Raw genomic sequence first — 25468 nt, 5'->3', positions numbered from 1 at the left:
TGAGTTACCCATACTGAAAAGTAACACTCATTTCCTCCCTTGCTATAATTAGCAGGACATTTTTAAATGATTGTGAAGCTCACTAACGGAAGTGTCTCCTTCTGGATGTTTTTACATGCTTGTGAAAGACGAAACTGAATAACTGCATGATTAATTAAAATGAACAGCTGAAAATTTTGCATGGGGAATTCAAAGAATAAAGGGCCTACATTCATCACTAAAAATAGTTGCTGATTATTTATTCACCATGGCTGCTAGTACATTGGGTAAAGTGAAAATGTTGTCACTGATCACAGAACCACTGTGCTGCAAGTGTGGCAACACATTTTTTTTTATTTATTTAGAGTAAGATGTGTTAACATCCAGCATGACAAAATTTGTACAAAGTTCACAATTTAAAAATGAAGTATCACAGCAACTTGTGATTCCACACATTTATAGCAAAATTAAAATGTCAACAAATCCATGCCGTGTAGTACAAAAATAAATCAAACTTCAGTTCCACAGAGAGCACAATAAATAGTTTATACAAAATTCTGTCTTAATAAATGATTACTTAAATTAACTTAGAAATGAATATGAACAATAAGTTATAATAAATAAACTCTGACTCACAATAATTTCATATGAAAGGTCAGCATTCTAATATGTGACACTTTTGTGATCCCTATATAATAGTCACAGATAACTTCTGATTTGATATTATGTACCAACATTAGATGAGCAGCAGATTTGTGCTTAAAATCCCTTTCCATTGTACATAGGTGATAACAATAAGAATCCAAAACTGATACTATCTATTACTCTACTGAAAGCATTACTATATTGGCAAAGAAGCTGCAGACACAATGCAGTGGAAAAATGCATATGCCATTATGAACAATGAAAGCCCTAAAAGGAGGCTAGGGCAAAAGTACAATATATATGGCAGAAGGTGAACAACAAGCACCTTGCTTCAGCTCTCAAAAAGGCAATTCTGAGCATGGCAGCTACAACTAATAGCACAACAGAAAAAGGGCACTGTACAGATAAGATTGCAGAGCCCCAAAGTAATTACATAATCTTTTCCCAGCTAGTTATTAAAGTCCTCATGGAAAACTGTAAGCTTTTGTACAGTGAATAGTATAAAGTGCCGCTGGGATATACATATATTTATACATATATATATATACCGAGGTTGAATATTGTATCAGAATATTTGTTGTGAGATCCCTGTAGTCTCCCTTAGCAATATTACTGGATTGGCCATAATGGCTTCCACTATAATTTGTTCAGGTTCAGTGTCACAAGGCTAATGACACAAGAAATTGCACACCTCCGTATGGATATATAGGGCAAGGTAAGTGCAAATAGTCAACTGGCACATTGTGGGGACAATGACCCTGTAAGTCCTGTTCTGCTAAAAATATTTTATTTTTTACAAAACCCATCTTTTTCATAACAAAATTTTAAAGTACTTTTGTACTTTCTGCATAACATCAAGACATGGAAGGAAAAGATATGATATCAATTTTAAATAAATTCAACATCTGTAAAACACAACACATCAAAATTACTACTTAAAAAGGAAAAATGTAGTAATAAAAAGTGGTCTTATGCATACATATAGTGCAGTCATTTTGAAGAAAACAATCAAATATTGAAAGTACAAATAAGATTGATCTTAAAATGATCCAGTTTAAAGCAAAAAAAAGTGCTGAAGTATATTTAGTTACATTAAAATTTGATTGCATTCATTTTTGCAATAGATAACAGTAGAACAAATATAAAGCATACGTGAATGCTGCAGTGATGATTGTTCTCCAACAAAAAGCAGAACATAAATATTAAAATATGAAAAATGGGATCAAATGCTTGGCAAAGCAAAAAGAATCTTTACTGAACTGCATTCCTACTAAATCTAGCAATGAATCCAGTTCAGTAACTACAGTAGACAAAAATCATTTGTCTTTATTCCAAAATTAAAGATGTAAAAAGGCAATATTTGTTTTAAAATATTGTCCTCCATCTTAAATTGGAAATACAGAATTTCTGAAAGATGAACTACATTGCTATAAGACATAGTTCAGAGGGGAATTAAGCAGTCCAGGAGAAATAAGAGAATGTTGGCTCCAAAGTTTATTTGAAAATAAAAGCTGAAATCTTCAGGTTGTCCACCTCTGATATAGTTCCTTTCATAATGGAGTTCCCATTTTCATACCATGTAATGCTTAGAAGTTAATTAAAAAGTGCTGTTTAAGCTGCTTTGAATCTTCTGTCAAGTTTCCATGGCTTGATGTTGTCTTACAATAAATTACCCATTTTGTATCTTACATCTAATCCATGCCATTTTCTTGGATTTCAAAAAACCTCATTTTATTGCCCCCACCACACACCATCCTCTGAAAACAAAAGTCACATAATATTTTCAAGCATTGTTCAAAAATAAAGCATTTTTGCAACCAATTCTTGCTATGAAACAATATGCACACAAAATGTATTTCTTAAATCCCATAAAATCCTCCAACATGAGGCAAAATGATAGTGTTTAAAAAGTGGCTGCAGACCGCAACATTGTCATTCAAAGCTGTTTTTTTTTGTCCATTTCAGTTCAAAATACTAAAACATTTAATCACTAAAGCATTAAAAAGAATTTACACTCTATTTATTTCGATCAGCTTACCTCTTCAGAAATATATATACCCCAAAAATGTGCATACATTAGCAGCTATAAACATTACATGGCATATCACACTATGTCAGCTTATATGAAAACGTACAAAATGTGAATGTATTCAAAAAACTATTCTGCAGTTACTATCTTTAAAGCAAGACATAAAATCATTATGAAGTCTTGTAAGCATAACACTGTTTCCAACAGAAATAAATATATAACACTTTCTGGTAAATTACAGCAGCAAAAAACAAGAGGCATCCTTTTTTTAAGCAAGACTTTCACCACTATAGCAGCTGTTCAGACCTGAATTCCTCTCACAGCCTGCTTTATATTTTCCAGTAGGGCTTTATTTTCTGGACTCTGATAACGATCTTGATTTGTATACATGTCCGTCAAAGTGGTCACGTAAGCATCAAAATTTTGTTCATTGATTGGTTCCTACGAGATATTAAATAGTAGTTCATATACAACTTTTATTTTTTTGATTTGTATATTAATTTAAGCATAACATACTATCATAGCATATTGCCACTGTTTTTATATTTAAAATGCCTATTTAGATCTTAATTTTACAGGATACATTGGAATAGGCCCACTGTGCCTTTGTTAGCATTTACATTTATCTTTATGGTTTCAGTGTTGTTACCACAAATATCCAACTGGTTGAGGAACCATAAACATAAAAAAGACATCAATTGTATGAGGTGAACTGAAGATCGCCAAATTCCTTAACTTGTGCTCTCAATCACTTACCATATGTGGCAGCTGGATATTAGCTAGACTATGAATTAAAGACTGGCTTAAATTGGCCAGTTCATGAAGAAGAGACTCATTTTGCTGTTCAATTACTTTGTTCTCCTCTTCTATCGTCTTCAAGTTGCTCTCCATTGTGGTAATCTAAAATGGACAAATTTGTGTACAATGTAATATAAGGCAAGCCGTTATAAAGCATGCGTTTGAGAAGTGAGTGATAACAGTAGTATCAGGAAAAAAATGGACTTTTTGTTTAAATACAAAAATTTCACTTGTTTATAATTTTTTTATAATTTTACGAAGGGTTGGTTTTTTTGCTATGTAAAACGGCACATTTTATTACTTTAACGGCTTGCCTTTTTGTATAGAAGTATTGATTTATCTTACATTCAATTGTACGAACTTTGTATTGATTTACATATTTTTAAAATTAATATCCTTTTGTAACTAAAGGGACTTATAAGGGTCTCAATCCTGCAGTCCATGTGGGCACACTCTTATACTTGCTGTGACCCCAGTGGAAGCACCATATGGATATAAGAATCCACCTTTATCCATGAGGTTGCAAGATCAGGGCCAGTATGAATAGATGTTACATTTATCATATTTTTTGTACTATATACCTTATTAACTAAGTGTGCATAGTTCTCTGCTGTCATCATTATTTAGCTCTTTGGAATTATATTTTTATCCAACCTATAATACCCAATGAATATTCTCACAGAACTGCCAGTGCAAGCTAAGAATTACATATTGTTGCACAATAGATATTTGTATGTATTGCATTATGAACAGCTTTCAATGTTTGTGTTAATGACAAATAAATTCTGTTTTGTTTGAAATATATTTGTAGTTGTGAGACTTCTAAAGAACTTAAAGACAGAACTTATGACATTTCATTAGTCTCAAATAGGCTGGAATGTAGTAAAAGAAACTGCTGCATAATCATGAAGCTAAATCACTTATATAAATCTATAAGTAAATTCCTGGATGTGAGATTGATATAAATACAGAAGTCACACTTACAAAATTTATTCCATTTAGAAAGGTTTTAGTATTTCCAAAAGTACTCCACATTTTAAGTATGTAAGTCAAACCTTAAGAATCTTTCTAAAATGAAGAAACCGGTGTGGTACATGACTAGTTTCCATGCACAGGGCATCTCATCTTTAATTAAGTGTAAAATGTGTGTGTGTGTGTGGCATAAAGAGTACATTGGCAAGAGGGTAAAAAATTAAGTCAAAGAAGTGTAAAAGAATACATAGGGCTGAATTCTGAAAGTGGCTACATTCTGAAAATGACAGTCACTCAGCTCTAATTTGACATCCACAGTTAATTGCTGGTATAAGAAGTTATAGGAAGAAAAGATAGCATTTTTATATGATATATCTCATTTGTCAGCACAATCAGTATGAAGGTCTGAAGAGGAGATGGTTCTTATGTGAACATCCTGGGTCAACAATAAGTTTTAAGAAGTTTTTCTGGCACAACCTGATAGTTGCCTCAAGCCCGTAATTAACACCCATAATGGATTCTGGGTTGTTTTTTTTAAATAATTTGGCCTGTAACACGAATTGATAAAAGCAAATATTTTCTTAAGAGTTTGGTGCACACATTAGACTAGCTTTCAAGTAGGTTTAGTTTTGACTACTGATATTTATGCAGAAGATAATACAACGAGAGACACATACTATCAATATTAGAGGGGAAGATTTCTTCAGGATGATTTCTCCAGCAAGCAGCAATAGTTTTTACTTTAACATAGAGGATGGAAACATGTTCCTTCTCTGATGTTATGTTTTCAGTTTGTATATGTCAGAGAGCAGGCCAGGCACATGTTCTAAACTTATGTAAAGCCAGAATTACTATTGGGATTGCATATTCATTATAGCACTGCAAGTCTCCTACCTAAAGACCCTAATCCTACAAGTTCTTTCATATTAAAGTAACTTTATGCTGTGAGTAGCAATATCATTATTTGAACATTGAGGGTGTTTCATTTTTTTATTCAATTTTTCTATATGTCCACAATGTACGAAGTACTCATACAGAAATCTTGTGGCAGGTTACTTATGCCAGGATGAGATATGGCCTAACAAATACTTGAGTGCCCACAAGGAAGGTATCTAAAAAAAACCTCAGTTACAAAAAACCCTACAAGTCCTTGTGTGGACTGCACATGCTATATTTTATTGATGTAAAAGCAAACAGCATATGGACAGGAGCACGTAGGTTTCAAAACTTAGATCCTAGTCCTGCAGACACACATAGGCCACGTCTACACTGGCCCCTTCTTCGGAAGAGGCATGCTAATTTCGAACTTTGGAATAGGGAAATCCGCGGGGGATTTAAATATCCCCCGCGGGATTTAAATAAACATGGCCACCGCTTTTTTTCCTTTCAAGTAGGAATAAGAGATCCTCCGGAAAAGGGCTTTATTCCAGAGGATCGCGCCAGTCTGGACGCTCTTTTCCGGCTTTTCCCCAAGCCGGAAAAAAAGTGGCGGCCATGTTTATTTAAATCCTGCGGGGGATATTTAAATCCCCCGCGGATTTCCCTATTCCAAAGTTCGAAATTAGCATGCCTCTTCCGAAGAAGGGGCCAGTGTAGACGTAGCCATACATGGCACAACTACATACATTGAACTGTAGGTCAGTCTCACGGTTTTAGATTTATCCTTATCAATACTATATAGTTATGTATGATTACATAGTAAAACTATGAAAAAATGAATCAGTACCTACAAAACTCAAATAATGATAAGCAGAGTCAAATGTATGTTTACCATAGAAACAAACTTTCCACATGAGTTTGGCTAAGACATAATTTTACAACATATCTGGGACAGATCCTGCCTGCTCATGCATGAGTATACAAACAGGAGACAGAGGGTGCAAGGAACACTTGCACAGAAAGCCAATACGTTACTGGAGCTGAGTGGAGTTTTCAAAAATAGTTAATATTGGTCTAACTCTGTTCCCACTAAAGTCATTGGGTATTTTATGGTTGAATTCAGCGAGAACAGAGTTTGGCAAATGGTGAGCTCTGTGTGGAAAAATGTAATCTCAATGGACACCACACGAACTTGCTCCCTATTTTCTGTCCAATCTGTGTGGACTCCAAATAGGATGAAGCTGGGCTGTGGACTGTCCTTTCCAACCAATCAGTGACCTGGTGTTGTTACCATGGAGAGTTCTCACTGTACCATATTACAGGTGTAGCAGTTGTTGCTTCTTTGTGTACTCCCTTTGCAAGTAGAATGTCATGGGCACTACTGTGTTCTCCATCTACTCTCTTTTGTCATAGCTGCATCTACTAATGCCACGATTTAGAGATATGAGATTTAACAGATATGAGAGTTGTATAGAATCTTACAAGAAAGAAATGCAGAGATGGCTACACAAGTCACATTTTGGCAGCAATTTTAGAAAAAAGTATGTAGCCATCTCTTTTAGATTTCAACAACTGGTGGTAGCTGTGGTGGAAAATAACTATTTAACAGCATCGTAAATACTGTTTTCTAAATGTAAATTAAGAACATACGAAATGTGAGCAAAAGTATGAAAGAAAACATTTTTTCCTAAGACAGCTTTTCTCCTATATTTCTTTTAACAATTATGTGTAAAAAGTAGCTAAATTTAAGGCTACATAAAACTGTTACCTGAGTTCTGAGTTTAATCATATCAGCTTCCATCTGTGAATTGGATTCATTTAGTTCCTTGATTTCTTCATCTAGCTGCTTAATTTCTTCATCATTTTCTATACCTATGCAATATAAAAATAAAAGATTTATTAAAATAATTAAGCTATAAATCTGTGTTCTGCAACTGAATCATTTCATGTTTGAAATTTATGAAAGTAAAAAGTTCAGAAACATTAAATCTGCACTTTCCATTTGCAGTTAAACCCATATATTCTCCACAATGTCTCTTTTAAGACTTGTGGCATTTTTTTCAATGAGAAGGGTAGAAACTGCTTAGGAAGAGATAAAAACATAACGCCAGCCTTAAAATATACTGATCATATCTTTGCATTATTAGCAATGTACCTCTACTAATTAATTCTGCTGCATTGTCATACTTGACTTTTTTTAAAAGTACTGGCAATGTCTCTTGTCCTGGAGAACATTTCAAGATGCCAAGGTTTTCCCATGCTTTCATAAGGCTGAGCAAGCCATCCCTAGTCGTCTTCTTTGGAGCAGTCTCTTTGGCTAGCTATGGATTAGCTGCCTCTACATCTTGCCTATTAATCATTATGCCTACTTGCATCCTGCTATTATTGATCATGTCACCACACATGCATTTCATTTTTGCCACATTCATAAATGGCTCATATTCCTCACTATTTCTATAGAGTCTAATAACATTTGTTGCATTTATGCTCTGAGCACATTTAAATCTGTAGAATGTGGCCAGAGCTAGAGGTTTCTAACTCAGTGTTGTGAATTCCACCCTGAAATACCTGTAAAAACCTAGCTATAGGACCAAAGTCTCTGAGGGTATGTCTACACTACCACCCTAGTTCGAACTAGGGTGGTAATGTAGTCAACCAGAGTTGCAAATGAAGCCCGGGATTTGAATTTCCCGGGCTTCATTTGCATGTTGCCAGGTGCCGCGATTTTTAAATGTCCGCTAGTTCAGACTCCGTGCCCCGCGGCTACACGCGGCACGAACTAGGTAGTTCGGAATAGGCTTCCTATTCCGAACCACCGATACTCCTCGTGTAACCGCCCCACCCCCATTCTTTTGACTTCTGTTGAAAGAACTCAATGGCAGTGTGGATGTAAGTATAGTTTTTCTGGAAAAAACAGCTCTTTTTCCAGAAAAACTCTAGCTGCTAGAGTATGAGCTACCTAAGTAGCTGACCTGACATAGGTGCCTAGTTCCAGGAAAGGGTTTTTAGCTGAGGATCCCAAATAGAGGGAGGTACTTATCTCTGCCCATCAGACATGTAGACATTGTCAACCATTTAGTTCCCTATGTCCCTCTCATCTCACCACCCCGTAGCATGCTTGGTTAGCTTGAGTGGCTTTGCACTAAGCCTGCCAGTTGCTGAAAATTGCTCTCCTAAGCACTTCACTTTCCCCATGTGGGTCGGATCCAGTCCAGGCTTGCCTGACTCCAGCCTGCAAGGCTCAGTATTCCTCCCTTCCCCAGCAGGAAGCAAGTGTTGACACTCTAGCCCTGCAGGGATGGTGGTGCAGGGAGACTGCAGGGCTACAGCACCAGCACTGCCTCCCCAGTACTGGGGAGGAGAAGCTCAGATCCTTGGGGGCCGGATTTGGACCCTGGGCCGTAGGGTCTCCACCTTTTGGGGTATAGAGAAGGCAAGAGGAGGACACTGACCTCTCTGTGTAATGAGGAATATGGACTACAGGTGAAGGATATGGGGTACGTGTGCAGGAGGGAGTCTGATAGGGCAGTGGAACAGGAGAGGCAAGTATGAACCTCCATGGCCAGGGAAAAAAGTAGTCAGAGGGAGAATATGATGGATAGGAGACTGTGAGGGGAAAGACAGGGCACTCATGAAAGACAGAAGAGAATGGAGGAGCCTGGAGGGAGAATGCAAGTGGGACAGAAGTCTGAGTGGAACAGGGAAGATAGACAGGAGGCAAGACAGTGTTTGGGATAGGGGATGAAGAGAACAGAATGACAGCACCTTCATCTAAGGAAGTTTGGAGGGAGAAAGTGGAGTCTCCTTCCAGGCAGCCAGTGGGGAGGCTCATATTTTTGCTTATATGTTAAAGGTTGCTTTTTTAACCTGATCACATACAAATTGAAGGTATACAGCTCTCTTTATAGGCTCAAAATCCAAAAGGCACTTACAAGAAAATATGTGATTTTTGAATCTCATGATTTTTAAACCAATTTCATGCTGTCATACACACTTAGGGTATGTCTACACTGCATTCCTCTTTCGAGAGAGGAATGAAAATGCAGCTGAGTGAAATTGCAAATGAAGAGCGGATTTGAATTTCCCACGCTTTATTTGCATAATCGTGTCTGGGCACTGGCAAATGAAATTTAATGTGGATAAGTGTAAAGTAATGCACATCGGGAGAAATAACCCCAACTATACGTACAGTATGATGGGGGCTAATTTGGCTACGACAAATCAGGAAAGAGATCTTTTCTCTGAAAACTTCCATGCAGTGTGCAGCGGCGGTCAAAAAGGCAAATAGGATGCTAGGAATTATTAAGAAAGGGATAGAAAATAGGACCCAGAATATCTTACTGCCCCTGTATAAAACTATGGTACGCCCACATCTTGAATACTGTGTACAGATGTGGTCTCCTCACCTCAAAAAAGATATTTTGGCCTTGGAAAGGGTTCAGAAAAGGGCAACTAAAATGGTTAGAGGTTTGGAATGGGTCCCGTATGAGGAGAGGTTAAAGAGACCGGGACTTTTCAGTTTAGAAAAGAGGAGACTGAGGGGGGATATGATAGAGGTCTATAAAATCATGAGTGGTGTGGAGAGGGCCGATAAAGAAAAGTTATTTATTAGTTCCCTAAATAGAAGAACTAGAGGACACCGGGGGTATGTCTACACTACCACCCTAGTTCGAACTAGGGTGGTAATGTAGGCAACCGGAGTTGCAAATGAAGCCCGGGATTTGAATTTCCCGGGCTTCATTTGCATAAAGCCAGGCGCCGCCATTTTTAAATGTCCGCTAGAGCGGACTCCGTGCCGCGTGGCTACATGCGGCACGGACTAGGTAGTTCGGACTAGGCAACGAGGAGTAATGGTAGTTCAGACTAGGAAGCCTAGTCCGAACTACCTAGTCCGTGCCGCGTGTAGCCGCGCGGCATGGAGTCCGCAGTAGCGGACATTTTAAAATGGCGACGCCCGGCTTTATGCAAATGATGCCCGGGAAATTCAAATCCCGGGCTTCATTTGCAACTCCGGTTTCCTACATTACCACCCTAGTCCAAACTAGGGTGGTAGTGTAGACATACCCCAAATGAAATTAATGGGGAGCAGGTTTAAAACTAATAAAAGAAAGTTCTTCTTCACACAGCACGTAGTCAACCTGTGGAACTCCTTGCCAGAGGAGGCTGTGAAGGCTAGGACTATAATAGAGTTTAAAGAGAAGCTAGATAATTTCATGAAGGTTAGGTCCATAAAAGGCTATTAGCCAGGGGATAAAATGGTGTCCTTGGCCTCTGTCTATCAGAGGCTGGAGAGGGATGGCAGGAGACAAATTGCTTGATCATTGTCTTTGGTCCACCCTCTCTGGGGCACCTGGTGCTGGCCACTGTCGGTAGACAGGATACTGGGCTAGATGGACCTTTGGTCTGACCCAGTACGGCCATTCTTATGTTCTTATGTTCTTATGCACTATTTCAAAATATCCTATTTCGAAAAAAGAAATGCTGTCTAGATGCGGTTATTTCGAAAGAAACCCCTTCTTATAAAATGAAGCTTAAGGGTAATATCGAAAGAAGGTTTTTTTTGAAATAACCACGTCTAGACAGCGTTTCTTTTTTTCGAAATAGGGTATTTCCGAAATAGTGCCCGGATGCGATTATGGAAATGAAGTGTGGGAAATTCAAATCCGCACTTCATTTGCAATTTCGCTCAGCAGCATTTGCATTTATCTCTCGAAAGAGGAATGCAGTGTAGACATACCCTTAATTACAGTCTACCAGTATAAATGGTTATCCCATTACTTGGGACTTATTGGTTAATGTTCCTGGTTACACACAGGCTCCTGGTACACTTGGGGAACCATCTTAAGAGCCAGCTCCTGGCGCATACCAGATCCCAGGGAACTGCCTGCTGCCCCTGTATCAGTATGCATAGAGGAGCCACCTACCACCAGGGGCAGCAGCGCAGTGCGGCAGGCAGGAGCCGGCATGTGCAGGGAATCATGTAATTTTCAGGGGTTACATGGTTATTTAATTGCACACATTTTAACATCCCTACTTGCTATGATTGATTAATGACATTTTGTATGAATAGATTACACATATCTTTAATGTGCCTTGTACACACCAATACAATTGACAATAAATGTGATAACTCTATATTCATTACCTTTGTAACACATTGATTCTGGATTTTTTCAGACTACTCCTCACTTTCCCCAAGATCTAAAAGAACTCTGATGAATCTCCCATTTTTTCCTCACTATAGCCCTCCCCTTCACACATTTGAAGTGTGGGTATGTCTACACTACGGCACTAATTCGAACTAACTTAGTTCGAATTAGTTAATTCAAACTAAGCTAATTCGAACTAACGCATCCAGACTAAAAAACTAGTTCGAATTAGCGTTTTGCTAATTCGAACTAACATGTCCACATTAAGTGGACCCTGAACCGGGATTAAGGATGGCCGGAAGCAGTGCCGGCAGGGCATAAGATGAGGACTTAGAGCGTGGAGCTGCTGCCTCAGGCTAGCCGATGGCTGTGCTTAAAGGGACCCGACCCTGGCACCGTAGCCAGCCCGTGCCCCTTTAAGAGGTCCGGGGCCGGGAGGGGGGGGGCAATAGAGTTTCCCTGGTGTTGGCCAGAGTGGCCACCAGGGACAGCTGGGGAGGGCTAGCCTCCCACTAGTTCGAATTAAGGGGCTACACACCCCTTAATTCGAACTAGTAAGTTCGAACTAGGTTTAGTCCTCGTAGAATGAGGTTTACCTAGTTCGAACTAAGCGCTCCACTAGTTCGAATTAAGTTCAAACTAGCGGAGCGCTAGTGTAGCGCCTATCAAAGTTAATTCGAACTAACGTCCGTTAGTTCGAATTAACTTTGTAGTGTAGACATACCCTGACGTGGTTTCTAAAAGAGTGTCATAAGGAGGAGGGAGAAAACTTGTTCATTTTGGCCTCTGAGGCTAGAACAAGAAGCAATGGGCTTAAACTGCAGCAAGGGAGGTTTTGATTGGACATTAGGAAAAAGTTCCTAACTGTCAGGGTAGTTAAGCACTGGAATAAATTGCCCAGGGAGGTTGTGGAATCTCTATCTCTGGAGATATTTAAGAGTAGGTTAGATAAATGTCTATCAGGGATGGTCTAGACAGTATTTGGTCCTTCCGTGAGGGCAGGGGACTGGACTCGATGACCTCTCGAGGTTCCTTCCAGTCCTAGTGTTCTATGATTCTATGACATAGCCTTTATTATTACAACTACTGTGGAGTGCAGGATCGAGGATTCTTTTTTGAGCCAATCAAAGCTGCTTCTTAATTGCATAGTTTTTTTGGGGTGTATTTTAACTGCTATATAAATGCAGAAGTCATGTTGTAGCAATTATTTATTATAGACTCCTTTAAATTATGGTAGTGCCTAGAGACCAACCAGGTCAAGACCTGACTGTGCTAAAGCCCAGATCCTTAAAGATATTTAAGCACCTAACTCCCATGAAAATCAATTAGGAATTAGGTGTCTAAATACTATTGAGCATATAGGCCTGAGCTCTGTATAAACATATAATAAATGAGAGTCCCTGACTTAATCAGATCACAGTCTAAATGGAAAGACATACAAGATGTATGAGACAAACAACTAGACTGGGTTTGGGGGGAGGGGGAAGAAGTTAACAAAATCACAGGCTGTGTGCAATTCTTACCCAGTCAGGAGCAGTAAACACTAATTTTCACCTTCCTAATTTAATGGTTAGCAAATAGCAACATTCTATAAAAATTAAGGAAGTACTGCATTTTTAGAAGGGACTTAAAGTTTGGATGGCAGCTTATCCCATGTGTAAGTAATGATACTAATGATTCAGGAAAAATAAGCTCTCCCATTAAATAAAATTTCAAATTTTAATAAGTGTTGTTGCATCTATGTTGATCACAGACTATTAGAGAAACAAGATGGGCAAGGTAATAACTTTTATTGAACCAACTTCTGTTGGTAAGAGAGTATGAAAGGTTGTATCTCTCACCACCAGAGTTTGGGCAAGAAAGGATAATGCCTCATCTGCCTTGTCTCTCTAAAGTTGAAGAATTGATTTCCTCTGGATTGTATATGAAGTGCTGAAAGTGTTTTTCATGCAACGGCTGGGATCTTGGATGTAGATGCAGCTTCATGATGTTGCTTTGCCAGTGTTCATCCTCGAGCACAAGGAATGTGGATCTTCAGATTGGCCAGAGGATTTCCTGAAGATGATTAGCACTAGGCCCTCGGGATCTGACTTTCAGAAATGCTAAGCATCTACCACTCCAATTGAAACCAGTGGAGACTGTAAGGCTATGCCTATACTGGCAGGTCTTGCGCAAGAACCTGCAGAGCATCCACACGGCCTGCCCGCTCTTGAGCAAGAGCTACGCTCTTTTCTAACAAGTGTAAGCCCTCTTGTGCAAGAGCTCCTGCGCAAGAGGGCAGTGTGGATGAGCAGCAGGGGTTTCTTGCGCAAGAAAGCCCTATGGTTAAAATGGCCATCATGTGCAAAAGCACATGGCAGTATGGACATGATCTTGTGCAAGAATTCTTGTGCAGGAACTCCTCTTCTGAGCAGTTAAGAAATGTGAGACCCACTGCCACCATAAAGCATTTTGCGTCACAAAAACACAGCATTTAATTATACTAGGAAATACGTACACATCTACACCTCAATCTCCTCAATAAAGTCAACAGAATTTTCCAGACTTTCTCTAGTGTAACTCAGGCCAGAATGTGACCTGCTGTATTTCTGTCTCAGATTTCAATAGCATGGAAGTCAGTTGCAGTTTTCTAAAAAGATCTCCTTCATGATATACAATAAGACTGACTTAGAAAAAGGCCCACATAGCAATGTCTCTTTTATCTCACAAAGAGGTAATATTTAAAAGAGAATGATTGGAATGTTACCATTACTGGCCCGTTGCTTTATTGTTAGCATCTGTTCTCCAGACAGCTTTGCTTTTTTCATGGCGGAAGTGGCTCTGGGGCATCCTGATAGACTGTGAACAATGAGAAGATAAAGAGCCTATTAATTGTCATAGGTCACTGACAATAAATCTGTCAACCTAAACTATCACAAAAATAATATCTGAGAGGAAATTTATCTCCACTCTACACCAAATTAATAGGGTATCTGGGTCTGAAAGAGAGGGAGGACTTCATAACTCTTCTGCTCTCACCTTTTTTGAATATGCATATTATATATAAATATAAAAAAAAGTATTTTATGTAAAAAAATTAACTAGGAAAAGAACAAGGACTTTTAAAAATATGGTACCCATAAAAGGTACATAAGGAAGTGTTACTTATACCTTCTCGTAACACAAGAACTAAATGATATCAATAGGCAGCAGATTTAAAACCAACAAAAGGAAGTATTTTTTCACTTAACACACGGTCAACCTGTGGAACTCCTTGCCAAAGAATGTTGTGAAAGCCAAGACTATAACAGAGTTAAAAAAATACTTAGGCTATGTCTACACTGTAGTGTTATTTCAGGATACCAGAGCGTATCACAAAATAGCTATTCTGTGTCTTTTGAGTGTGCCTGTTATTTTGAAATATAATGGGCTCACTATTCTGATGTCCCTGTAAACCTCATTCCATGAAGAATAAGGGACATTTCAGAATAGCAATTTATTTTGAAATAAGTGCTTTGTAGGCAGTGCCAAATTTCAAAATAAACTATTTTGAAATTAACTCAAAATAAGCTACGCAATTTGCATAGCTCAAATTGCGTAGCTTACTTTGAGCTCCGATGCAGTGTAGATGCATCCTTAGGTAAGTTCACAGAGAATAGGTCCATCAGTGGCTATTAGCTTGTCTCAGTTTGCCAGAAACTGGGAATGAGAAACAGGAGATGGATTATTTGATGATTGACTGTTCTGTTCATTCCCTCTGGAACACTTGGCATTGGCCATTGTCAGTGTAAGCAGGGTCAGGGTAAACTCTATCCTGACATCTAGTGGCGAACTGTGGCAAGTGGTGCAAAGAGACTTCAGGGGCTGAGCCCAATTTGCATAGACACACCCACCCTGTCTAGTATGTGCCACAGCAGCCCAAATCGTCACTTTGGCCACTGTGGGAGCCCCAGTCTCCCTCTTATTGAGGCAGAGGGGAGAAAAGTGTTGTTACCCTGATTATGCGAATCAAGGACAATGGAATGGTGGAACTGTTTATGACAGAGGGATTCGCCATAAACTAAGTAGCACTCGCTAGACAAGGGGCATGGGTTCCAAACCCAGTCAAATTGAGAGAGGTTGGGGACAGGTCTTGGTACCTGGTGGTGGGGCCCTGTCTGAGGGACTAAACAACACTGATTGCACTTCCTCCTCTCTCCACTGTGGAATATCAGAGTTAATTTAGATTCCATTAGGAGTCTAGTTGTGAGCTGTGGAGCTAACTTTGCTGGGGGCCAGCGCTACGAGAGCTGAAATCACTGTTGCTGAGGGGAGCCTGGCGCTGTGCTGTGGACAAGAGCTGAAATCACTGTTGCTGAGCTGTGGACAAGAGCTGAAATCACTGTTGCTGAGGGGAGCCTGGCGCTGTGCTGCTAGCAGAGCAGTTTGCAAGGGGCAACCAGCAAGCGCAGGCGGACAGTAGATGCAGCTGGCGGGGCGACCTGAGGGCAGACAGCGGAGTGGCTGATGGTGGCCTGCGGCTGGTAAGAGCGGCAGCTGGCGGAGCAGCGGCAGAAGCGTGGACCGAGACGGTTGGCGGATTTGCGGAGCCAGACAGTGGAGGCGGCTCACCTGACGACAAGTGGAGTGTGGCGGAGTGACTCGTGTTGACGGCGGCGGCACGGAGAGGCGGAGCCACCGCCGGGCCACGTAAGGTGCATCGATCCCCCACCCCTTCAGGTTGGGATGGTGAAACCCTGCCGGGTGGACTTTTGAACCCTGGGACGGCACTGACCCAGGGCTGAGACTCTTGGGGTGTTGGACTTTTGGGACGTTGGGGAGATTTGTGGCTGGGGGGAGGGCCTTTGCTCATTGTTGGATTGGTAAATCCGAGTTGTGGTGTTTCCCCAATTTAATGCAGATGTCGGTTACCTCATGTTATTAAAGGTTTGCTACTACACTGACGCTCTGTGCTTGCGAGAGGGGAAGAATTGCCTCTTTTGAGGCACCCAGAGGTGTATGTAAGATTTCCCAGGTCACTGGGTGGGGGCTCGAGCCGGTGTTGTATTACCTACCTCGTTGGGAGGAGACCCCTAGATGCCCTTGCTACTGCTATTTACTCGGCCTGGCAGAAGGGTTACATCAGAAAACAGGATACTGAGCTAGATGGACCTTTGGTCTGACTCAGTATGGCTGTTCCTATGTTCTTTTGTTACCTTCTAAAAATGATTACTGCTTAAATGTTCCATTTAAATAAAGCATTATCTGCCTGCCCCACTCCCTTTCTACTCAGAAACCCAAACACAAGAACTCTGAGGATGAGTCTACACAGCAGGGCTTAACTCGAAATAAGCTATGCAAATTTAACTGTGTCAATTGCTTAGCTTATTTTGAAATAGCTTGTTAATGTTATCCCAAAAAATACTCCCACTGGAGACCACCTCTGGTTACACTAGCATGGGTTTGTTTCCACTAAAGGTATAAACTAAAGAAGACAGAGCTGCCACCAAAGGTTTAAACTAAAGGGGAAACCAGCTATCTTTCTCTCTCTCTCTCACAAACAAACAAATAAGCGCGCGCACGCATGCACCTCCATTCATTCACTCATTCACACACATTCATTCCTGCCCTCAGACACTCACACACTTACACAGGCAGAAGAACAAGGCATGTTGGTTCTGTAGGGTCTGTCTGCTGATCATGGCTGGGAAACTGGTCAGGAAAAACACTGGCTGTAGCGAGGAGTTTCTCAGGAGCCAGGGAAGAAAAAGGAATCTCACATGTGCTCCCTCTCCTTTTATTGTGTCTGAATGGCCCATGTGACTCATCCACCTCATCATCAGGGAGCATGCCCAGACTTCCCTTTATCCAGCAAAGCAGAAGTCTCTGATGACTCATCACCATGTGCTCCAGCCTCAGTATTGCGTGCGCGCGCGTGCACACACGCGCACAAACACACTTCTCTCTCTCCTCATTCACTCAGGGAAAATGCAGTTTAGATCAAGTTACAAGCAAGGTGGCTGAGAGTTACAAAGATTACAAAGTTTTACAAAGAGTTTGACAAAGGTTACAATTAGTTGCAGTTTAAAATCTTAGACCTTACAGTTTAGTGTATTTCCTGAAAATGCATGTGTAAAATCAAGTAAGCTCAGGCAGAAGCTTTTTTATGCAACAATTTTAAAATTGGGAGCGTCTACACGGCACTTATTTTGAAATAGAGCACTCTTCCTCTGACTTTCATTACTTCTTGTACAATGTGGGTTACAGGGTTGGAGTAAGAAGTCCTCCAGCTTGACAGTATTTCAAAATTATTTTGAAATAACTGCCTGCTGTGTAGCAGCAGACTATATTATTTTGGACTAGCGCTAGTTATTTCAAAATAATGTTGCTGTATAGACGTATCCTGAATGTCAAGAACAGAGGGAACTAGCTAGCTATAATTGTGCCTTTAATAACTAGTTCTTTTGAATGACAAGCCCTTTTTAAGCATGCTCATTTTTTATAGAGATTACCAATTCATATATTCGAATTGTTCTTTTTCTAAATTCGCTTATTTAAATATGTGAATTGTTGTGAATGAGATTTTTGTTTTGACTTTAAAAAAGTGCTTTCCCTACCTATGGGTACGTCTAGACTACAGGCTTTTGTCGACAGAAGTTTTGTTGATAAAGCAAGCCACTTTGTCGACATGACAGTGTAGATGCAAAGGACAGTGTAGATGCAATAACGCCTTCTGTCGACAGAACTCTGTCGACAAAAGGCATTATTCCTCGTAGAATGAGGTTTACAGCCATCGACAAAACTGCTGAGTTCTGTCGACAAAATTCTGTAGTTTAGACACACACCCTATGAGACCTGCATGAATTGCATGTAAAATGAGATTTAACACTGTCTTTCAGGTTCACACCTCCACAATCTCATTCTATGTATGGAGTCCTAGACACTATTTTGGGGACAGGTGTTCTATGTACTAAATAAATCATATACAAATAATTATATATTTATTTTTAATTGTGGAATATTTTATTAAGATTTCACCATGTATTTTAAAAAAAGTGTCCTTAACTGTGGAACAGTTAAAAGTGTGTCTACATTGCCCAAAATGTTTACCTGTGTCTCATATTATGGCCATCCTCTTATGACACCATATAAAAGAATATAGCATCAAAATGAATTTTATTTGTTCTATCCAAGCAAATGAAAGAATGTTGGCCAGATTGTGCTCACACACAGCAATGTACTGTGGGCACAAAACTGTTCCCAATCTTAAAAATCATGTTCTTCATATGACACTGTGTATTAGACTTGGCAGGAAGAAAACTATGTTTAACATTATTACAAGCAGGAGTATTATGTTCCCATTCTATCAGTCCTTAAAAGCAGGGAATTCTGAAATGTTTCCAAAAGCAATTCTACATTTTTGAGCACGTTTTCATGATTTAATAATTAATTTGAACTCTAGATTCTACATGCTACATATATGCTACTGCATACTGTGAAATTTGTACTTTGTTCTCAAGGCTAGAGTGTACTATTTCTACTGTTTTTTAATTGTTCATGTGTCAGGCTTAAATCCTGAATAGAACCAGTAAAGCAGCTTATTTTTCTCATAAAGAATGTAGGTATGTATAATATGGATCCAATCTCCATGGGCTGTGGTAGCTTCGCCATCACTTGGAGTTCTTAAATAAAGACTCAATTTCTTACAAAAAGATATGTTTCAGTTCAACCACAAGTTATCAAGCATGATCCAGCAAACATTAGGGCTACGTCTACACTGGCCCCTTTTCCGGAAGGGGCATGTAAATTTCACTAGTCGTCGTAGGGAAATCCGCGGGGGATTTAAATATCCCCCGCGGCATTTAAATAAAAATGTCCGCCGCTTTTTTCCGGCTTTTAAAAAAGCCGGAAAAGAGCGTCTAGACTGGCCCCGATCCTCCGGAAAAAGTGCCCTTTTCCGGAGGCTCTTATTCCTACTTCAAAGTAAGAATAAGAGCCTCCGGAAAAGGGCACTTTTTCCGGAGGATTGGGGCCAGTGTAGACGCTCTTTTCCGGCTTTTTTAAAAGCCGGAAAAAAGCGGCGGACATTTTTATTTAAATGCCGCGGGGGATATTTAAATCCCCCGCGGATTTCCCTACGACGACTAGTGAAATTTACATGCCCCTTCCGGAAAAGGGGCCAGTGTAGACGTAGCCCCCATGAAGTTGTATGGCCTGTGTCATATAGGAGGTCAAACTAAATGATTGTAAGTGTTCCTACTGACCTTAAAGCCTGTGGCTTTCCAACACTGACATTTACTCATTAAAAATGCTACTCTGAATGATCTGAATGATCACATCTATAAGGCTCTACATTATATTATTAAACACAACTGATAAAAAGGACACATTTGTCAAAAAAGATCACAATTTTAACCCTATTTGTCATCAAAATTTTCAAAATTCAGTTGACTAGTTCTATTGTTGAAACAATATATAATAATAAAATATTGTTGTTATTATGTGTGACCTCAAGAATAGGACTGTAGAAGGCAAGAAACCTGGGCTCTGTTCCCGCCTTTGCCACTGACCCACTGCATGACATTGGAGAAATCACTTTACTTCTCTTGCATTCTCTATGTATTTCATTTGTCTGTTCAGAAGTAAACTTCTCAGGATAGGGACTGTCTCTTGTTATGTGTGTCACAATTCTGAGTTAACCGTACCTCCTTTGTGGTCTCCTTCAAGGCACCCATTTAGATCTGAGGACCTCAGCTATCACTGCTCTAAGGGTGGGGACTTGCATCCTTCTCTTTTAATAGAGGATTTAGTCTTGCATTACACTAGGTCTGACTTTAGTCCAGCACCTGAAGTTTGTTTGCTAAAGGCGGAGGGACAGAGAGGGAGGAGGCAGCTGCTCCAGGGTCCAGAGATTTAAAAGGGCCCAGGGTTCCCAGCCACCATTGCCACTAACATGGCACCATCAGTGGCTGGAGCCCCAGACCTTTTAAATCATTGCTGGAGCCCTGCATGGTGTGGTCTGGATGGCACTAACGACTGGCAGAGAAAAGTTAGTTCCTAGCCCTACCTTTTCTGCCTGAGGCCCCACCCTTTCTGGGGGTCTGGAGTGAGCCCTCCCACCTTGCCCAGGACCCAGAAAAGTCTGTCGCCAGCCATGGTGTAACCAGTGACCAGTCAGCCTTCATGGAGCACAATATGTTTTAGGATAAACACATTATAAAGTCCACAAATCATAAAACAAAATGCAATCTACAGGCATGCTAGAATATTAGATGTCACCCATATTCCATTTGGAGAGCCTGATAGGGTCCACTCCTTCAAATCTCAGTATCTGGCCCTCTTGGCTATAATCTTGAATCTGGGTCCCCTTAACACAGAAAGACCAAGAAGAAGTTGAACCTGGGTTTTTTTTCCTGTAAAGTATGTCTGGATTTAAGATAGAGGGCAGGGACATTTATAGAACATTGAAACAGACATGCTGTGGAGAAACATCTCAGATGTTAATCTGTGGAAACAATTTTGGTTTTTGGGGACTTTTCTTGAGTATTTGACTGGTGAGCCATACATTGAGGGAGAAGTAGTTTAACTTGGCAAGGGAGCAAGTCATGGATAGATATCAAAAGAACAGAATGTAAGGGACTGAGTTAAACATCTTATTTGGCCACGTTATTCCATGAAGTGGTGAAGGAAGTATCTTTGATTAAATGAATGCAAACGGTCTGAGGCTCAGCAGTGACAATTGCTTCTGGTCTTGGGGCATAAGGCCACAGATCCTCGATGGTATGGGAACCTGTGTCATGATGGCTGGAACACTTGTATGTTTGTTCATAGACTTATAGACTAAAGTCAAAAAGGGACTATCATGATCATCTAACCTGACCTCCCGTACTCAATCTCCTCTGAACCTTACCCACACATTCCTGGAATAGACCCCTAACCTCTGGCTACAGTCCCTCTAACTGAAGTACTGACAGCCTTAAAAATGGTTTAAAGGCATCAACTTACAGAGCATCTACCATTTACACTAGTTTAAAATGCTGCAGAGGAAGGTGAAACCTCCCAACCCCAAATATGACAAGCAGTTAGACTCTGAGTATCTGGGCAAGAAACACCAGCTAGACATTTGGGAGCTAATTCTCTGCAGTAATTCATAGCCCTCCCCATCTAGTGCTCCATTACCAGTTGTTGGGGGTATTTGTTGCTAATAGTCGCAGACTAGCTAAACACCATTGTAGGTCATCTTGTACTATCTCGCTTCATAAACTTATTCAAGCCAGTCAGGTTTTCTGCCCCCACTAATTCCCTAAAAAGGTTGTTCCACAACTTCACTCCTCAGAGGTTTGGAAACTGTCACCTAATTTCAAACCTTAATGTGTGGATGGCCAGTTTATATCCATTTGGTCTTGTGTCTACAGTGGTGCTTAAAGTAAATAACTCTACTCCCATGCTGGTATGTAAGCCTCTGATGTATTTATAGAGAGCAATCATTGCTTCCTCAGACTTCTCTTGATTAGCTTCAACAAGCCAACCTCTGTAATCGCCTCTCATAAGCTACGTTTTTCATTCCTTAGATTATCCTAGTAGCCCTTCTCTGCACCTGTTCCAGAGTTTGAATCCATCTTTCTTATACCTGGGAAACCAGAATTGCACATAGTATTCCAGATGAGTTATCATCAGTGCTTTTTACAATGATACTAACATTTCCATGTCTCAAATACCTTGTTTGATGCATCCTTTTTCATGCCCACATCACATTGGCAGCTCATAGTTATCATGTGATCAACAAATATACCCAGGTCTTTCACCTTCTCTGCCACTTCCAACTACTAGGTCCCCAGCTTATAACAAAAATTCTTCATGTTAGTGCAAAGTGCAAAATCAAGTATGTAGGGACTATTAAATCTGGATGATAGGGTTCAGAATTCATGTGGTATAATAATGAATAGGGTAGTTCACACTTCTCTTTGCCCTGTTATTTCCCTTTTATTTCTCTGAGGAACCACTGAAATGAGACAATAATGCATTCATTCAAAGTCAAATTACCTCTGCTCCCATAAAGTCTAGACATTTAATTTAATAAAAAAATAAGTGTAAATTATGCAGAAACTAATGAGGCCAACAGAAAAGTCCTGGTTCCTGGCCCAGCTCTAATTTTAACTACCCCATGTATGTATCTTGCTGAGATGTTTAAAATCATGTTATGAAGTGAGTTCGGAATCATGGAAGCAGGCATTCCCCACGCTATACTGGTAAACACTCCATGGCTGTGTCTACATTAGCACCCTTTTCTGTAAAAGGGATGCTAATGAGACACTTCAGAATTTAAATATCCCCCGCAGCGTTTGCATGAACATGGCTGCCGCTTTTTTCCGGCTCGGGGTTTTGCCGGAGAAAAGCCCCAGTCTAGACGGGATCTTGTGGAAAATAAACCCTAGTAGGAATAAGGGATCTTCCGGAAAAGGGTTTATTTTCCACAATATCCCGTCTAGACTGGCGCTTTTCTCCGGCAAAACCCCGAGCTGAAAAAAAGCGGCAGCCATGTTCATGCAAATGCCGCGGGGGATATTTAAATCCCCCACGGCATTTGCAATCCGAAGTGTCTCATGAGCATCCCTTTTACAGAAAAGGGTGCCAATGTAGACATAGCCCACTAAGTTCTGTCTGAACAATGACAGTGATTCACCTCCTCTAATGGTGATAATTACTAGCTGCTGCTCTAAGATAAAAACTATCAGGGGAAGGCAGGTTACACTGGAGTGTTAGGCCAGGAACAGGAAAGAATTAAGATGGTGCCAGCAGCATGCAAAAGTGGAGAGACTTGGCCAAAGGCTGAAATCAGACTATCAGGAAGAATGAAGCTGAGCGACTACTATAGAAATGGAAGAATTTATTGGTCACCAGGAGAAAGAGAGAGTGAGGAGGAATATGGAGTGAAGTGGGATTACTGCCAGGCTAAGGAGAATGTATAGGCCTCCATTCCTTCAAGAGACAGAACAAAACATGAGTAAAACCTGCTTACATTCTCAAACAATTATAGCACAAATTATTCTCAATGCCTCAAAAATCACTGACTTTTCTAAAAACAACCCCAAACAACAGAAATATTTTACCAAATTATTTAGTGGTTTCAACAGAATAATACATATCAACTCGCATCAGGTACATGGCCTTTATAATTCACTTCTGAGGCCTTCTACTATGAGTGGCATTAGTGTGTAATCCTGTTTTAGCTCATTCTTGATGCTCTAGTGCTTTATAAATCTTATGTTGGCTTTTACACAGAAATACCTATCTCTGCTCTGTTCAATGTAGTAAAGAACATCTGCATTTTTGTATGGTGCAAAGTAATCAAGGTTACTTTGGTTGTGGAAGCCATTATTCCCACAAAAATGTGCATCATCGTGGTAATGTGGCACATTTGAGCAGGTGGTGCAAGCAACTCTCAGCCAACAGCGATAGTGAATGCAAGAGTGGATGGATTGGAGGAGTGAAGGGAAACAGAGAGGTACATGGACATTCAGAGACAAAGCAGAGATGTCCCATCTCCTGCCTGACAGCCCTTGGGCTTTTAAGCAGGATGAAAGTCTGAGGACAGGAAAGCATCAAGTGGGAGTAGAGAGAAAATCCCATAGTCCGACTTTTCAGACAATAACATGGTATCTTCTTGCACTAAAAATATCCTTCCAGAGGCAATTATTAGGAAGACAAAGGCAATAATATTAGAGAGTTTGATTATTAGAAATACAGATAGTTGGGTTTGTAATGACGGGAGAGCTACATAGTGAATTGCCTGCCAGATGTGAAAGCAGCAGATCTCTTGAGACATATAGGTAGCCTTGTATAGAATGCTGGGGAGGAGCCAGAAGTTATGGAACATGTGGGTACCAGGGATATAGGGAAAGGGAGAAGAAAAGTCCTGGAGGCCAAATTTAGGTTGCACTATACAAGAATAAGGATGAGCGTTGGATAGAAATTAAAAGGAACTGTCACAAGGGCTAAATGCCTGTAAGCAACATGGAGACTATTTAAAAATACTGTAACAGGTTCAGGCGAAATGCACAGCCTGTATCAGATGACAATAAGATGACCGAAAGAATAAAACCATGGCTAAACAGCATGCACTAGATGCAAAAGGGCATTAGATGCAAAAGGGCATGCTTTAAAATTTGGAAGCCAAATCTTAGTGAGGATAATAGGAAGGTGCACAAACTCTGGCAGGATACAAGTTCAATACGGAAAGCCAAGAAAGAATTTGAGGTGCAACTTTCTAAAGATGCAAAATCTAATAATAAGATTTTTATAAAAAAATAAGTTAGAAGTTAGAACCCTGTCAAATAGGAAGTGAAGCCAGTAGATGACTACACTGTTAAAGAAGATAAAACAAGTGCAGAGAAGCTAAATTAATTCCTTGCATCAGACTTCACAGCAGAGGATTTGGGGGAGATATCCTCAACATCAGGGCTGGCCTTCTAAGGTGATAAATCTGAAGTATGATCCTACATTGATGTATAATTGAAGAAATTTCAGAACAAACTGATAAATTAAACAATAATAAGTCCTCAGGACCAAGTGATATTAACCCAAGAGTACTGAAGGAACTCAAAAATGAAATTGCTACTAACTGCAATATCAGTGGTCAGGCAGATTTTTTTTAAACCAAAATACTGTTTAATCTGAGTAGCAAGAACAAAGCATAACAAAAGAGATACAGGATTTTAGCAATCTATATACATATCCGTGAGCAATAATTTTTGCTGTGAGCAATTATCTATATGCATATCTGTGAGCAATTGCTGTGAGCAATAGTCTATATGCATATCTGTGAGCAATAATAAGGCCACTGGTGAGCAATAATTTTTGACGGAGGGGGCACTCCAAGAATTTGGTAAGTGGTCAAGGGATACACACTTTGGCTATGTCTAGACTACAATGATCTATCGGAAAAAGGTATGCAAAATGCGCTCCGCAATTTGAGTGCCTTTTTCCGACAGTTTTTTCAGAAGAGGCTTTTCTGAAATTTGGCCCATCTACACTAGGCCAAATTTTGGAAAATCTTCCT

General features: G+C 40.0%; 1 protein-coding gene across 9 annotated transcripts in view; it reads right to left on the bottom strand.

Annotated features, from left to right (window-relative positions):
- Positions 1-318: 318 nt before the first annotated feature.
- Positions 319-25468, bottom strand: part of MYT1L (myelin transcription factor 1 like) — a 426396-nt gene continuing 401246 nt past the window's right edge. For all 9 annotated transcript variants that reach the window (XM_075923549.1, XM_075923552.1, XM_075923548.1 and 6 more), the window contains 4 exons: positions 14198-14289; positions 7071-7174; positions 3410-3553; positions 319-3094 (listed from right to left, as the gene is read on the bottom strand). In XM_075923549.1, the coding sequence (XP_075779664.1) occupies positions 2954-3094; positions 3410-3553; positions 7071-7174; positions 14198-14289 (481 nt within the window). In that variant the 3' untranslated portion in view covers positions 319-2953. The remainder of the gene's footprint in view (positions 3095-3409; positions 3554-7070; positions 7175-14197; positions 14290-25468) is intronic.

Source organism: Pelodiscus sinensis, chromosome 3 (assembly GCF_049634645.1).
Source record: "Pelodiscus sinensis isolate JC-2024 chromosome 3, ASM4963464v1, whole genome shotgun sequence".
NCBI classification, from domain to species: Eukaryota; Metazoa; Chordata; order Testudines; family Trionychidae; genus Pelodiscus; species Pelodiscus sinensis.
The sequence above is the reverse complement of the archived record's forward strand: the minus strand, read 5'-3'. Positions and strand labels throughout refer to the sequence as shown.